Genomic DNA, 16876 nt, shown 5'->3' with positions numbered 1-16876 from the left:
AATCTCTGTGGCTGAAACAAGGACTATTTCTCTACAACAGATTCTCTCTCAGAACTTTTCAAAAACTAAAACCAGAGCTCACATATTTTCAACTGGTCAAAAATAAAGATATAAAGATTTTATAAGGCATTTCTTTGCATATTTGTCTATTCATTTAATATAGACACTACAATGAAATCTTTTCAGTTCTTGCCTATAAACATGAAACAAATTAGTAATTTAAAATTTAATAGGTTCTATTGTCTTATTTTTTCTTTGATATTTTGTCTGTTTGTCTAGTAATTAATTCTGAGTCCACCTATCATTTTCAGCTACTTCTTCAGCATAGGAAATGAGGAAGCATTTCTCACATTAGTTTCCAACTCATTCTGAAAAGACTGTCAGTAACACCACAAAGTAACTTTTGCTTGAAAAAAATAACTATACAAAGTATTTTAAATTTACTTAATGAATTGAGAACATACATTTCAGTAAGAGTTCAAATGCATGCTTTTCATGAAAGATACACAGGTTAAGAATAAAACACCATGTTTGTTTAAGGTAAATAAGCAGGTAACCACAAAACCAGACTCCTCCTGCAGTGGGATGAGTTAAGAATCATCAGATGGATACAGGTGAAGTATTCCCTTGGCCATTTCTTATTGTGAGCAGGTGTGGAAGGCTTGGCTTAACTTGCCTAACAATTCAAATACTTCAATCTGATGGGTGAATCAAGTCTGGGACATAACAGTAGAGAAAAAACACAGTACTGCATGCAATGACAAGGTGCAAGAAGTTTATAATTCCCTGTTTTCAAGATAAAGTTTCAAAAGTTACATGTCTCATCCTATTTTCAGATTTTTCCCTTAAGTGTATTGTTCAAAACAAACATATTTGGCATGTGCATAACATATCTCTAAACAAATATTGAGAACAAAAATTTCTTGCACATTTCAAAAGAGAGCGAAGTATTTTTGGTAACTAGAATAGAGTTCTAAATAGATTTTGATAAGCCATGGATAATTGAACTAGTCTTCACTAGTCTAATGCATTAACTAGTCTTTACTTCTTATGGCCCTTTATGCATGTTCGTTTCAATATGTTCATTAAAACACTTATATTCACACAATTTATAGTACAATTTTGGCAAAAAATTGGAAACTCCAGCATGCATCCAAAAATCTTTTAAAGTCACTGTTTAAATATGAGACTAGCTTCCTAAAAAAAAAACATACATGTGTTTTAATATCCTGAACCAATAAATTTGACACCTTATAGCATCATGTAACCAGTGATAATCCCATACAGTAGTTTAACAGTAGACTTACAAGGCTGAGATAATAAGAACAGATACCGAAATATAAACATGAAGCAAAGACGTAGTTAAAAAAAAAATCACACCAAAAATATTCTGAACACCAGTGGAGTTTCAGGTGCCCTGAAAAGAATATAAAGCTATTTTGCTAAATCCATCATCTATACACATATATGTATTAATTTTAAAATTCCATTACACAGTTTAAAATGTCATTCAGAAAATCAAAAGAGTGAAACCTCCCTAGCTGTGCAGACAGAACTGTGTTTTCTCCTTCCTTTTTCTATCATTTCAGAGATACATAAATAAACACACAGTATTTCCGTGTCATTAGAGGTAGCATAGAGGGTGCAAAATTGTCCTTTCTGTCTTCAGGTTGAGGGTATGAGTCATTGTTACCAGTTTTGTTTTATAAAAGCTGTTTGCTTAAGAGGCAACACCTTGACAAGAAGCATGTAGGGCCATTCAGAAACGTAAATGAAAGGAATGATTTTGGGTATTGTTGCTGTCTGCATGTGGTTGGTAGCACATTGCAAAGGGGTGGCTGACCATATTTCTCAGTGCATGTAAGAGTAGGTTGTAGGAAGAAGCAAACATGCATGTTGTGATATACCAAACTTCTGTACAGTTCTTCAGCGAAAATATCTATAAGTGGAAACAGATGAATAATTTAACTAAATTCTTTCTTTGAACATATCCAATATAATATTCTCTAACTGCTAAAAGTGAGCAGCAATTATTTTTTTTAGCTTTTTAGAATCAGATTTTCTCTTTTTGTGATTCAAAGAGGTTGCAACAAAGAGCGCTGGAGGGGAGGAATGAGATTTATATTTGCTACAAGTAGCAGTCAGATAGCATGACTATAAATTTATGAAGTTGAAACAATCTAATGAATAATACGCCAAGTACTTCTGGGATAAAGAGAAAAGAGAGTGTCCATAACATTCTTTGATAAAGCTTAATATAGCTGGAAAGTGCTGTGATTTGATCGCCTATGTTTCATTCTTTTCCTTTTAAGAGACTGGAACCTTGGCAGTTTCCTGAGTTCTTTGGATTCACTTAAATAGAAAGCTAATGTTCTCTTGGTTTCTGAGGCGAGTTCCTTTAATGAAATCAAAGCAAAAAAAGATATGTGTAAATTAATGGACTCATTAAGATGGAAAGTTGTTATCTCACCTGGGACGAATTCAAGATGCATAGCAAGAAACACATGATTTTGATAGAGATCGATAAAAGATGACATAACCATAAAAATTTTACATTAAGCCATCTATGAAAATGTCCATCTTAGCTGAGAGGTTTAAATGAGAGCAACTTCCCTGAACAAGTTTCTTTAAGAGAGTAAGCATTATGGTAAGAGCCCACATTGATGTTTTATTCAGGATGTAAACATTGAGACTTTCCAACCTTCTCACCCTTCTGTAATACCTTTACTACAGGGAGAGCTAAGTGCTTTGATCAGAAGAGAACAAAGGATTTACAAACAGTAAAAAACACAGTTTTAGCTCCTACTTGCTTACAAACAGTAGGTTCAATTAGCAGTTGATTAAAGTCACCTCAGAGTCTGAGAACTAAATGAATATTCTGAAGCCTTTGAGTAGTTCCAGATCAAAATACTAAGAAATTCTGAATGGTGCATCTGGCAAGCAAACAAGTATGGAACATGCGGCATCTCGCTTAAGGGAAACAATAAAACAAAATTCTGGTTCTAGTGAATTCTGCACTAGCACAGGACCACATCCAGATGGCATTTGGAGACTCTATGGCCTCTTCAGAAAACCTGACAACAGTGTTTCATCAATCTCACAGCAAGAAAACCCAAGTGGTTTCTGACTTTCCATTTGTACTCATTTTCCTGCAACTGGGCACCACAGACAACTGCCTGCCTGTCTATTATGCATTCTCCTTTCAGTTATTTGTATATATTCATGAGCCTTCCTATCTTTTGGATACATGTCCCAGAATCAGAAAGCTGTCTTAACTTTCATCAAATCACAAAACACTCTGGCTGATTATATTACCATTATTTACAGTAATTAATAAATTAGTTTACTCACTTGAAAAAGATAATGTCCTATATATTGCAAAGGGTAGCGTCGAGCTTCAGAGAGATGCTTTTTATTTTGTAAAGGAGAAATTTTACCACTGATGAATAAATGAGTTATATTGTGCTCTGCATTTTCAGATGAACATATGGTTGCCTTTCCAGCTTTAAGAACTCTAAATAAAGATATTTAGAAAGATGTATTTACTATATTATATTAACACTGCCTAAAGCTACAAAAATACAAGCATGCAAATGCAACTGAATAAGGCTTCTAGATGTATGGCACAGCACAAACTTCATTAGAAAGGTAAAAGGGCACTTAATAGTCCTCAGAAAATGAAAGAACCCACTTAACAAAACATTCTTCTCTTCAAAATTTAACACTAGTTATTGAAATCAATGTACACCTCCAATATGTCTGATAAAAAGTTTCATCTGTGTACCTTTCCAAGTATTAAATTTGATGATAGCAGCTATAAATTATTGCATTATCTATACCAAAATAATGATTTTTTGGTTAAGTTTTCCTATAAATTAGGCAGTTAAAAAAATGGCACACTGCTTTTCTGAAATGTAGTATGATGTTTTCATAACAGAAATATACATTTGCAGCATTAGTGCTGTCCAGTATCATAAAAGTACATACAGAAAAGAGATTACTTGTCTTTGGGGCACCATTATGCCTAACAGTTTCCCCAGGGACAATTTTCAGACCCGTACAGCTGCAAGTGCTCCCATCTTTTAGAAAAAATGCCAGACAAAAGAAAAGGTGGGAAAATAAGATCTAATGACATTCTGGATACAGGTTTTATTTTCCATTATCCAGATATATAAAAAGAAAATGGTGCTGGTCTTACACACTTACCCATCCAACAGCAAGGCACTAAAGGCAGGAAGAGCATAGAAAGGGGATAAAAGGCACAGTGTTGTTAAATATTAGAAAAAAAACCCAGACTTTCCCCAAAGCAATAGCATCCTTTATGACTGAAACCAGTAGCTACTGAAGACAAAAAATGTCTACCTGTCGGTGTTTTACAACTGACTAAAAATTGAGTGCATGGGAAACAGTCTGTAAAAAAATATCTTCCACAAAACTTGTTTGTGAGTTTGCTGGCCCCAAGTTGGGCAACTCCCTGGGGGCTCCCCTGGCAGGGGAGACCCTCCTGGAGCAGTTCTGTGTCAGGAACAAGAGACGCATTGGACTTTTCGGTCTTCAGCTTCTGTTTATTGTTATCTTATCAAAACTTCAGCACACTGTCTGCACCAGACTCTGCGTGCAGGAAAAGCAGCACAAAAATGGCTAACAATCTCTTGTTACAAGGCCTTTTAAGTCTAATCAAAAACTAAGCTACCCAATTAAGAAGTGACACCTAGATTATTTTCCTTTCTAACCCAATAACTGACCCCTAAAGACCCACAATGCAGATTTTTCTATCCAATTACAAGACACCACCTAAACCCAAGAAGAAAGAGGAAGAAGAAAGAAGAAGGGAACTCAAAACAACACCCTATATCCTCCATCTTGAACCCATCTATAACATACTAAAAATCCTAAAACCTAAATTTTTCACCCATGTGACATACTACACTATTATCTACAATCTATTTCACACTTTTGTGGTTTCTAGTTTACTTTGAGGCTTAGGAAGTTTTCTCCATGAATGAGGGTCAAGGTCAGTGCTCCCCTGGGGGGTCGGGACACCCCAGAGCAGACAGAGAAATATTCCCGGTGCCCACACTTGTTCATCTGTCTTACTGATGTTGCTCCTGTTAAAGGTTATTTCTATTGCAAGAAATAGAAACAGACAGCATTGTGCAAGACATCATTTCAACAGTGCTATCATGAATATCTACATAAGCAGTTTTTATAGGAAAAGAAAGCAGCATTTTTCACAAGTGTAGCAGGACATAGTAAATTCTCCCACTCAGACAAAAAATAGCATACTTAAAATATTTTCAGTTGGCAAAATCAGAAGATAACAACTTCAATTACCCCTCACTTTATGTCTTTATGAAATACAGACAGACAGGCATTCTGTGATATAGCATAAAGCCCTGTACTATGATTCAACAAACTGCAATTCTCTTCTTGACTGTAGATCTGTGGCACACTCAGGCCTGAGCAGTCCCAACTAACTGGGATCTCAATAGAAAGCTGGACAGTATCTGAATGAATAGAAAGCTCTGAAACTGTCAGGAGATGCTCCTTTTACTGTACCAGATGCAAACAGGACTTAAATATGCACTGAGTTCAATTCAGGTATAGAATTTAAAATAATGAATCCAAATGTGTAGGGAAAGAAACATATGTTCTCAGCATTCTTGCACTTTGGTTTTATTTATCTTTCTTTTTTTCCTTCTTTCCTTTTCTGCTTCTGTATACTCCCTTTCTAAACTATCTGTATTTATAATATACCAGAGTCATCTGTTTTAGAACAAATTACATCTTCAGAACTAGAAGAACCTATTACCTAAATATGACACAAAGACTCATCAGATCAGTAGCAGTGTGGCCCAGATCCATGAGACACAGTCAGGTCACCTAGTCAAGTGAAATAAAGTATACAGTTCCAGCTGCTATTTGAATCTAACACCCACACAAAATAAAAACTGTAAATCTGTGTATCTTGCCTCTTGAAGGAAGTTTCTGTTAGCAGCTTACCTGATAAAAACATATGCGTGTTAAACGCTATACTAAAAGAAGGCAAGAAAAGCAGTGATGTTACCGATTTAAAGTCATTATAAAAGTATGGAAATATATTAATGAAAATATTTCAGTTTGGATAGCTGGAAGTTGTTATGGACCAAATTAACTGCGATGGAACTCCTACCTTCTAATACATGCCATTCGTTTATCACCTCTCTTAACAAGGAGAACAACTTTCCATCTGTGGAAGGCCCCTGGAGCACTAGAGTTTGTCAGTTCTTCACGCCATCTTTTAGGTGCAGATTGCATTTGAGGTGAATAATGGGTGTCTCTTTCAATTTCATATCCCCATTCGTACGTTGTTTCATCAAGCCATCTGCCACTTTCAGCACTATTAATTATGTACTCCTTAGTTAGTACCCACTTCCCTAAAAAGAAAATGAACTGTCAACCACAAAAGATTTTTTGTGGAGACAAATGGCAATCAATGAAGAACTAATATAAAATTAATTTAAACCCTTCTTGTGCAAATAAAAGATGAAATTATAAATACCATTTAAAAAACTTCTTCCTATTACAAGAGTCCTGCACTTCAGACTCCAGAATCAAAAATCTCACAATGCCACTGAAAATGATCGCTTTGGTTTTTTTTAATGATTAAGTATCTTTTTACCCTTCCTAGATAAAATACTCGTCTATCTCCTCAAAAGTATCAAATACATTTTCTCAACTACCTAAGATTTTGTTCTTAGGACTTTCACAGAACCTTGGTAACTCCTTTATTTTTAATACCATTTGACACTTCTAAAAATGTACTAAAATGAAGAAATATTTTACTACCTATGATTTTAAAGAAGAACTAGACATTTAACATGTAAGCTCTTTCTCTTATATATTCTTAATATTACTTGCACTGCTAGCGTACTGAATATCAATATTCGGCAGACACAGTTTTAGACTTTTTTCTTTCTCCTTTCTTCTTTTCACATCCTTTTCTCTCATCCCTTGGCTCCACCTCCTCCGCCTCTCCTCTTTCATCTTCCACATGTATGCTTTTGATATAGTATGTAATAATCTTCCCTGTCTCTCTCTCTTCTTACAGGTTCAGGTCAAGAGCAGAGGTTAGTACCCTGCTCCTGTATTGAAACACTACCTACAGAAGACACTGTAAGAGAAATTGACTTGAATTGTGTGAACCTAATTGGTTTCACATAACAGCAGGGCTGACTGACAAAATGTCTCAGTGCAGGAGCACAGATGGCACATCTACAAAACCTAACATAGGTATCAGTGGATTTATGACTGGAAAAGGTATGCTGTGCATGACCTGGATGTTAAAACCACTTTCACGTGAAGTTTCCATCCCAAAACTTCTGTCAGCTAGGAAGTACATGACAAGTGGTATCCTTGATAGTATTTCTGCTGAACTCTATGGAGTTCTAAATGTGTTTAAACATGATCTTTCTTAACTACCTGGAAAATAACAAAGTAGGAATGAATACACTGTCTCTGCCATGATGAGTAAGAGCAATGACTATGCAAAATTAGCACCTCTAGATTAAGAAGTGGTTAGACAGTATTGGGGAAGATTTGCATGTATCAAAGCATGACAGAGTTTTGCATCACCATGAGAACACTACATGCACCATTTCCACTCTGTTCAAGAGAACATCTTCAAATTATAAACTCAAAAAAGTCAGAAAAAATTAACTCAAACATTTAAAATTGCTAAAATGAAGTGCTGTGACAGAAACCTAGATGCATTTTAATATTTTTTCCCCTCTTGGAAACTTTTGGTCTATTTCATTTTTGGTAAGACTGTAATCAGAATTTTATTTTAGTACAAAGAAAAATACATACATACATACATATATATGTGGAAATCAAGAAATTTACATATATCTTTAAACTCAAATGTATGTTTAGTAATTTGTCTATTATCTCTTAATTTAAGATTATCCATCCTAACAACTGCTTTAACACTTTAGAGTAATATGATATGGGGAAAATAAATATCATGCTTAAAAATGGTATTGTGATATCTCATAGCTACAAGATACTCAAATTGCATCAGAGAATTCTGACAGGTCATCAGTCTATAAAGAAATCTTAAAATACAGAATTTTCATTCTAAAAGCATTTTAGTTTCTAATGTATGGGATTTCAGCATCAGACCCTAGTTAAAGAGGAAAGACCAGACGCTTGTGTCATAATGGCAAGAGCCTGGAATTTTCTCTTGCTGCATAAACAGGAACTTACAGGGACAGTGAATGTTTCATGTGAATTTGTCATCAAAAATCCATGCTGACTACAGGTGTTCATACTCCCTCTGCCCTCTCTTAAGCATCCAAATAATTTGAGCATGACTTCATTATCTAATGTATAACAAAGTGTTCTGTTTGGGAACAGATGCAACAACGGGAAATAGCAGGAATATCATTTAGGGGAAAAAATCAAAACAAAAAAGTGGAATTCACTTCATCATAACTTCAACATAATACTGTGTTAAAAATCGAGGTTAATGGAACAAGAAGAATGAAGGTTCATAACACAGTTCAATCACAAAATGAAAACAGATAACTAAAACCCTTTCAAGGGTCCTTTCCAGACTTATGCTGTGATGCTATGAAATTAAACAGCAAATCTTTTACTCACCAGCAGCGCAGGCAGCTAAGACCTTTTCACTCTTGCACAGCTTTTTTGCTATAAGATGTGTACAATTTCTGTATTTCTAACAAAACAAAACAACACACTTGTATCACTGGAAACATTTAAATTCTTTGTCTATTTATACATAACTAACCTATTGCACAGTCCTTTCTTCTAAGATTTGCATTTTACTTCCAGCTCTAATTCTCTTTGCTATATTGTAATGAACAATACCTTACTCTCTACAAAAACACAGTTCAGCTTGAACAGGCATTTGAGCAGTGCCTTCTTCTCTTGTTTTTTAAATCCAGTTATTTGTACTATCCTTTTCTGGCTGCAACTTGCCATCTGTTGAAAGAAGAATGGAAAGGAAACGTTAACACACAAAATACACACCAGGGGAAGTTGCTTGCAAGGCCTGACTAGTATTTGCTACTTCTTTTCCAATAAAATAGGAAAACACACCAAAAGGAATGAATACTCCTACAACACATTTTAACCTCTCACTACTTGCCACAGCAAAAACACCTAAAAGGAGATAACGGAGTAGCCCAAGACTCCCAAACTGCAGCCTGAAGTGGGCCGAGCCCCCCCGTCTGGCATCTTGGCTCTATACCCAAATGCCCCGTGGTTCAGTCCTTCGAACCCCTGCTCCGCTGTCGGCAGTGCGGGGCAGCCTCCCATCGCGCCGCGGGGGAAGGATCCCTGCCGCCCCCGTCACCGGGACACGCCACAGAGGTGCGGCAGGCTGGCGGCAGTCGCGGTCAGGAGGTGACGAGCTAGAGCCCCTGGCTGCGGCGGGAGCCCTCCAGCGCTCACGTACGGAGGCCACGGGAGTGGGTGAGTGCTGTACTAACACTGGTTCAGTTCGGTCCGATCCGGTCCGGCCCAGCCCGGCCCTTCTCGGTGCCCGCCAGGCGCCGCAGCCCAGCGAGTTCACGCCTTCCCCCGCCCCGCCCCCGGATGTGGCGGAGCGGCCGTTCCGGGACGTTGTTACTGACGCTCCGCGGTCGCCGGGGCCGCCGGCGCGGAGCCGCAGGGGGATCCTGGCTGGGTAAGTGGCCCCGCTGGGGGCTGCCCTTCCCCTCAGCTTACCGTGCGGCCGGGCTTTGGCGCCGTGCGGGACAGGGCAGGAGTCCGCTACGGCCGCCCGCGGAGTAGCGGCGTTCCCCGCGGCCGCTTTCTCTCCCGTGCGGCACGGCAGGGCGCTGCGCAGTCCCCGAGCTCCCAGGGGTCCGAGGCGCTGGTGGGCGCTGGCAACTGCAGCGGGAAGGCGGCGCTGAAAACCGTCTGAGGCGGTCCCTGCGGTGCGGCGCTCCAGGCCCGGCTTCAGCGAGGAGCGGGAAGGGGCGGTCGTCCGTCAGACGGAGAGGAGGGAGTCCTCTCAAGGCGCAGGGAGGCGGGGGCAGACTGGAGGCGGTGGCGGAGGGCGAGCTGGGAAACGCGCTCACGTTCTCCCGGAGTCTGGAAATCACCGTGGCTGTTGCTCGGCGGAGCTAAAATTGTGGAAGGCGGTCTGGCAGTGGGGTGTATTGGTCTATATGCAAGCTGAAGTGGAACAGGAGCCTCTGGAATAGGCTGTCTGTAAGAATCGGGAAAGAGACCAGGGATTTCTGACCCTCAGAACCATTTTCTCAGTATCTCGGAGAAACTTTTGAAAGTTTCAAAGCCACATGACTCATGGCCCTTGTAGGGCGGGTGACAAAGTAGTGCTACAGCCAGATAATCAAGCCGCATATTTTTGAGAAGGGCTTTCTGCCCTGCTGATGAAGGGAAGGCATTCCTGCCCCTCTGATCAAGTTGGTACAACGTTTTTGTTATGATAGTCAAGGCTTGATTTTTTTCAGTTACAAAGCAATATGAAGAGATCAAAATAATATTCATCTCGTACCTCAAACACTCAGTGTTCAATCAGAATTCAGAAATGTAGAAATGCCTGGATTTGCTGTTTGTGAAACTTTTTTCGGTGTCCCACTCTTTATTTTGGTCTCTTCTGTATTTAAGAGATGACTTAACTATTTCTCTCTCCTGTAATGCACTGAACAGATATTGCACAAGAAGTCTGTTGATGCTTCCTAGCAAATAGAAGTAGCTTTGTAGAACACTTTTATTGGGTTTTTCTACAGTTGGAGAGTAGAATGCATGCATTCAAGAAAAAAGATTTAAAAAGATGGTTGAAATACCTTTTTAGAGAACCAAATTGTGGTCAAGTCACCCGGTGCTCATTGAGGTATTTCAGATACTCTTTCATATTTGAGATCTGTAAATTGAGATATGTACAACAGAACTCACAAGTGCTGAGTTTTTGTCACTACAGCTTAGATCAATAGAAGCAATGCTTTGAGCTTACCACTGCTATAAAACATAGGTATCCCTCAAAAACCAAAACCACGTAGGTCTAGACATCTAAAATTTGACAGCAGATTGGACACTTGGTTTAAATCTGAGTTTCTCAGAATATCAAAACAGAAAAACAGTTCTTCTGGGTCACAGATGACTCTTGTCTTGCTGTTTAAAAAGTATTCTGGTACCACCTTAATGCTTACTGAGGCTTTTCCTATCTCTTGTTTCATTAAGGTTGCAGTTATTTTTTTCGTATGTAAATATGAAGAAATAACCATCAACAATCATTGTCACTACTCTTTTTGCAAAAATGACAGTGAAAAAAATCTTAAATATTTATAGTTAATATTCAGATTACAGTTATTGCTTGCACTTCTCTATTGACAATGAAGATTAGTTGCATTTTCTATCTTGTACCTGTTGCACCTTTATACTTTTACTATTAATTTGTCAGGACTGTAAAGGTCTTGATTTTAATTCTTGTAAACTTTTACTTTATTTTAAACAGTTTAAATCTTACTAACCAGGACTGGCTACTATTTATTACTTAACTGATAACTAACAGCACTTTTATGTCACAGGACTCTTAACAGGCGGGAGAAGTCTTCAGCATATGATACTGTAAACTAACTCCTAGTGAACAAAGCTGTGAAGCTCTGTCAGGGGAGATGTAGGTTAGATTCAGGTTCTTCAACCAGAGAATGGTTGTGCACTGGAACAGGCTTCCCAGGGAAGTGGTCGCAGCCCCAGGCCTGCCAGAATACAACAAGTGTTTGGATAACGCTCTCAGGCACATGGTGTGACTCTTGGGGTGTCATGTGCAGGCCCAGGAGTTTTACTTCGATGATGATGCTTGTGGTCCCTTCTAACTCAGGATATTCTTGATTCAATCATTCATACTTATTTGATGACCATTTCTTACCTTTAAGAATTAACTTTTTTTCTTATGTCTCCGGCACATAAAATACTGTGGAATCAAAGTAACTGAGATCTCAAACATTTCACATAATTTTTTATTTGAAATACATTGTTACCAAAATCTGTTGGTATGAAATTAAGTTTTTTAACCATTATTTCAGTGATGACTGCTAAGTTTGGAATTCACTTAACTCCCTGATTCTATTATTTGGTTCATTAAAAGTCTAAAATATTTTCTTCCTTTCCATCCTTGTTGTGATCTCATTATGGTAGCTAAGTGTCTTATGCCTCATAGGTCTCATAGGGAGCAGGCTTTTTAACTGATGTATTTTAAGTCCCTCTAGTTTCCTTTAAATGTATTTGTCAAACATACAATTCAGTTGCTCAGTATTATAAATTGTGTTTTAACAGTTTGTCTCCGAGTTTTAGATAGTATCTACTTTTACACATTTTCTTCTACAGTACCTGTGACATGTTCTATAAAATTTAGAAAGTGATTTTCTGTACTACACACATGGTATTTGACTGGTAAAACTTCTAATTACAGTTTAAGGATGATCAAGAATGGCTGTACAGCTCTCATGTCAAGTCCATTAAGAAGCCAAGATAAGAAAAATAAATACTCCTTTTCTCCTATCACAGAAAGATTTAATTTACAGTGTATCAGGTGTCCATCTCTTTCAGATCTCCTTTATTAATTTTGTTACCTAGAGAGAAGAAAAGAGAGTTTTCATTTCATTACACTGTTCTGGCTTTATATCTTATACTTTTTATTTCCTTTATGTTCTATGCATATTTATATTACCACCATGTCTTCTGCCTTGAAATGTCACTTCTTACCTTTCCCAGTAATAGCTATTTTACTTCGCACAGTTATCTTTCTTCAGGCCTTATTGGTGCTGCTGCTTTCTATGTTATCACTGTTGATCCTTGTCTGTAAATCTCAGTCTGTTTCTCAAAGCCTCTGCCACTTTTCCATAACTTTGCAAGTTAGGGTTTCTTTTTTGTTGTTTGATCATGTATACTATCTGTCTCTCATAAGCCTTTTGACTTCCTATGTGTGAATTCCTTATGTAATTACTTACACATTTTGAGCATGATAAAGTCCATACAAAAGCATCTTTGATTGTGAAGTATAATCTGACAGATTTTTTATTAGTGGAATATATTTCGTAGTATGTGCTTAAAATACTTTGCTGTCATGCAAGCAAGATTATCAGTTGACTGATTAAGGAAAATTATTCATTGGAGTTTTTTCCTTCTGTCTAAACATAATCTGTATACTTTTTAAATGAAACTTGCAATGCAATAGGCAAAGATTTAGTAATCACAGCTTTGTAAAAAAACATTTGTGAAACTACACTGAAAAGCCAGTCATAAAATCTAAAGGAGTATGAAGTGTCTCCATACTGCCGTCGTGTGGATAAAAATATAACTTTATGCCACTTAAAGTCCATTTTTTCTTCAGTATGAAACACTGTCTCTGGCTTCTTGAAACCAAAGGAATTTAATTTTTCTTCTGTAGTGGTAAAGGATTACAAGGATTAGAAATAATACAATATAAATCCACAGAAGGTACAGGAGCTTCTTAATAGTAATCATCTTTCTATAAATATACCTGTAGTTTTTCTCATGAACTAATGAACACAGGAAAGGCAGAACAAGCATTGTGAAAGTTCCTGCTTTTCTTCAAGCTATACTGATTATATAAACTATCTGTTATAATAACTTAATTATCTGTTATAATAACTTACTTTTAAAAACATCTTCATGTTCTTCTCAGGACAGTGTTTCTTTCATGTAACCATTTTTGTTCCAAAGAACATTTATTTTTATAACTATTATAAGCTCAGCCTATTTTCTCTTCTCCTTGCATTCATCTGCCTTTCTGCCAGCTCACTTTCTGTTAATGTATGTCAGTGAATCAGTGTTGATGGACAAATGTAGAGAGCACAGAATAGTGTTCAACAGCTTGTTCTGTAACTCTTCTGTACGTGAGTTTATGTGTATTAGTTCACGTAGTAATGAATTAGTGAACTGTATTTTTTTAGCATACTTTCAGTATCTCATGACTTGGACTAAGGTTTTGCTTGTTTGTTTCTTTTAAAATGTAGGTATGAAATTGATTTATTTTGCATTTAATACTTAACTTTCCTACCACATAAAGTCCAAGTTTCTTTTCATTGTCTGACATGAGTTAATCTATTGCTGCTTCTTAGACCTTTTTAATCATATTATGGCTCTTCTGCCCTGTCCTAAATGCACTGCATACCTGCCTGGGATACTTAAGTGACCTAGTTTCCCTGATGACCTTCTAATAATATTTTTTCCTACATAGAGATCCATTCTGATGTGATCAGCAATTTTGCATTCATCAAAGTCCTTCCACCTTCTCTTTTTCTCTTTTTTTTTTTTTTTTTTGAGAATGCCCATAAGCTGATTGACATTGTGTTTGCTGATTATTTGGGGTTTGGGCTGTAAAATGCATTGTCTTTTGTTCTTCTCTAAGTAACTGCATTTAAGATGGTAAAGAAGGTAACGCTAGAAGATATTGTAAATTTTTGCTAATAATTGAATGTTGTTAAAGTACAATCTGTATATACTATGAATATTCCAGAAGGGTTTATTCTCCGCAGTAACACATCTCTCCCCCGTTTTATTTCTGACTAGGCAACTGCCAACAGCATGACCAGAATGCAGATAAACATGAATCCTGGTTACAGGCATTAGAAAATCAAGTTAGACATGATATAGTCAGTGGCGTAATGTGTTACTTGTACACTTTCTACCTTCTCTGCAGTTCACTGTACTTGAGGTCAGTATAGAGGGAAAAGGTAGAGATGATTGTGGATGGAAGGACAAAAATACTGAAGAGAATTTAGGAGAAAGTATGGCATTAATTGTTACAGGGTAGATAATTAAGGTGCAACAAGAGCAAGATTCAAAATACCTTACAGAATGTTACAATTCGTTTTTTTTACTAATATGTAACTGAAATTTAAGATTGCAACATGTGGGTATCAGACATTGATTTGCCACTTAGGGTGAGATTCATAGAATGGGATGGGTTAGAAAAAACCTTAAAGGTCAAACAAGCTCCCTTTTAAGTATTGGGAGTATTATTATTAAGTATCACAGTACTAAGACTATGATAAGGTTTTTCCAGGGCATTCTCATCTCCACTCTCAACAGCCCCAACTCTTTCAGCCTGACTTCATAGCAGAGGCACTGTGATCATCTTTGTCACCTTCCCCTGAACTTGTTCAAGGAGGTCTGTGCCCTTCTAATGTCAGGCGTCCCACAGCTGGATGAAGTGTTCCAGGAAGTGTCTCACCAGGGCTGAGTAGAAGTTTGAGCAGTTAACAGAGGATCATAGAGGTTCTTTGTTTATTTGTCCCTTAAGGGGGAAAACATGTTATCAGCAGATCTTGCAAATCTTGCTTGCCCATCTGCAGGTAACTCTTCCCATGTTTTGGTGGTGCAAAGCTTAAACTTAGATGACTGTTCCATATACATGTAAAGACAGTATGGCAGGAGAAGGAACACAATGGAAAAAGAGCAGATGAGGATTAATGTGGACACTAATTAGAAAAATTTTATGTGTAGCATATTGGACATATATGTCATTCATCTTCTGAGGTAAATGGTAAATGCTGACTAATGTGGTAAGTGTGACCTGACAAAAAATAATTATCAGGTTTTCGTGTGTACTTCCCCTCCCCCACCTCCATCACACACCTCCTCCCTTTTGATTGTCTCTGATAGACAATTTCATTTGTCCTAAGATAAAAAGATGTGGTGGGAATTGTCCTAAGGTAAGAACAGGCAGGAATTGCAGGAGGAAGTGTCTGGATGGTTGCATAATTGATGTATTCCAGAGATGGGAGAGCTCTGATCATTGTGATTGACTTTGATGCACCTTGGCCTGCAAAAGGGTATAAAATGTTGGCATAGACTGGGCAAACTGGTCTTCTGAGCTTGCAGGCAGCTTCTGAGTGAAACACCTCCCTCTGCTCCCTAGCAGGGATGCCTGCAGGGTACAACCAACCCAAAGGCAGGGGGAAATAATTTTTGGAGGTTTGAATAAAAAAGCAGTAAGATCTAGCCACATATAGAGATAAAATCCTAAAATAGTTCCATAGATACTTTGCTGCTTTGTAACTGTTCATTCCATAAGGCAAGACTATAAACCTGCATGTTTCTAGCCAAGCCTCTGATATTACAACCCTTTAGACCCAATTATATTATATACGAGATTGACAAATTTAGATACTGTATTAGCATTAATTCTAATCATAGTAATCCATGTAATCACTGTCATATTTCTCATGCCTGACCGAATCTTCTCTCTGCTACACTGATAAAAGTGGCATAGTTGGCAGGATGACTTAATCAGGCATATTGAGCAGAGCATTTGCACACCTTTAGGAGGAAATTTGTGTATTCAAGCATAAAGAACTAGAAATGGACAGTATGTTGTCTCTCAAAGAACTTTTACAGTAAATTAGTCTAGTTTGAGAGATGCTTCCAGATCCTGATTTGCTGCAATTCTGGGAGGCATAAAACAGGCCTCAGTGAATTATTTTTGGAAGTGTTTCCATATTTAAGTTACTTTTCAAAGTAAGACATCCACCTCTTAAATTTTCACAGTAAGTTTTATGTTGGAATAATTTTGCTTCTGCAGAAGATAGTAGAATTAACTTGAGGAACTTAATCTAGTTGAAGAGGTGTATGTGTAAATGTTTCTGTCTAAAAACATACAGAATGGTGTAATCTGCTGTTCGTGGGCTTTTCTTGAACAAGGCTGCACTCTTTGCTAATCCAGGTAATTAGAAAATATTTGTATACGGTACTGATATATTCAGGTATGATTATGTATTCTATGCAGAAAATTCTGTGTGTTGTTTTTTTTTTTTCAGTGAATAAATCTAGGTCACTTTATAAAAAATTAAGAGGAAAATTGTGTAACAAGAATCCT

General features: G+C 37.4%; 2 protein-coding genes across 8 annotated transcripts in view; one reads left to right on the top strand and one right to left on the bottom strand.

The window, feature by feature from the left end:
- Window positions 1-9812, bottom strand: part of SLF1 (SMC5-SMC6 complex localization factor 1) — a 37804-nt gene extending 27992 nt beyond the window's left edge. Inside the window, exons 1-6 of one of the 4 annotated variants that reach the window (XM_053932886.1) lie at window positions 9733-9812; window positions 8872-8985; window positions 8644-8719; window positions 6173-6416; window positions 4207-4224; window positions 3352-3514 (exon numbers count right to left, since the gene is read on the bottom strand). In XM_053932886.1, the coding sequence (XP_053788861.1) occupies window positions 3352-3514; window positions 4207-4224; window positions 6173-6416; window positions 8644-8719; window positions 8872-8985 (615 nt within the window). In that variant the 5' untranslated portion in view covers window positions 9733-9812. Of the gene's footprint in view, window positions 1-3351; window positions 3515-4206; window positions 4225-6172; window positions 6417-8643; window positions 8720-8871; window positions 8986-9253; window positions 9308-9494; window positions 9584-9732 lie in introns of those variants that run through there. The other 3 variants (XM_053932887.1, XM_053932889.1, XM_053932890.1) reach the window with 3 other exon arrangements.
- The window catches only part of KIAA0825 (KIAA0825 ortholog), a 245160-nt gene continuing 237910 nt past the window's right edge, over window positions 9627-16876 (top strand). For all 4 annotated transcript variants that reach the window (XM_053932881.1, XM_053932884.1, XM_053932882.1 and 1 more), the window contains exon 1: window positions 9627-9691. The gene's annotated coding sequence lies outside the window, so the exon portion shown is untranslated. The remainder of the gene's footprint in view (window positions 9692-16876) is intronic.

The sequence above is a fragment of the Vidua chalybeata genome, chromosome Z (genome assembly GCF_026979565.1).
Source record: "Vidua chalybeata isolate OUT-0048 chromosome Z, bVidCha1 merged haplotype, whole genome shotgun sequence".
NCBI classification, from domain to species: domain Eukaryota; kingdom Metazoa; phylum Chordata; class Aves; order Passeriformes; family Viduidae; genus Vidua; species Vidua chalybeata.
The sequence above is the reverse complement of the archived record's forward strand: the minus strand, read 5'-3'. Positions and strand labels throughout refer to the sequence as shown.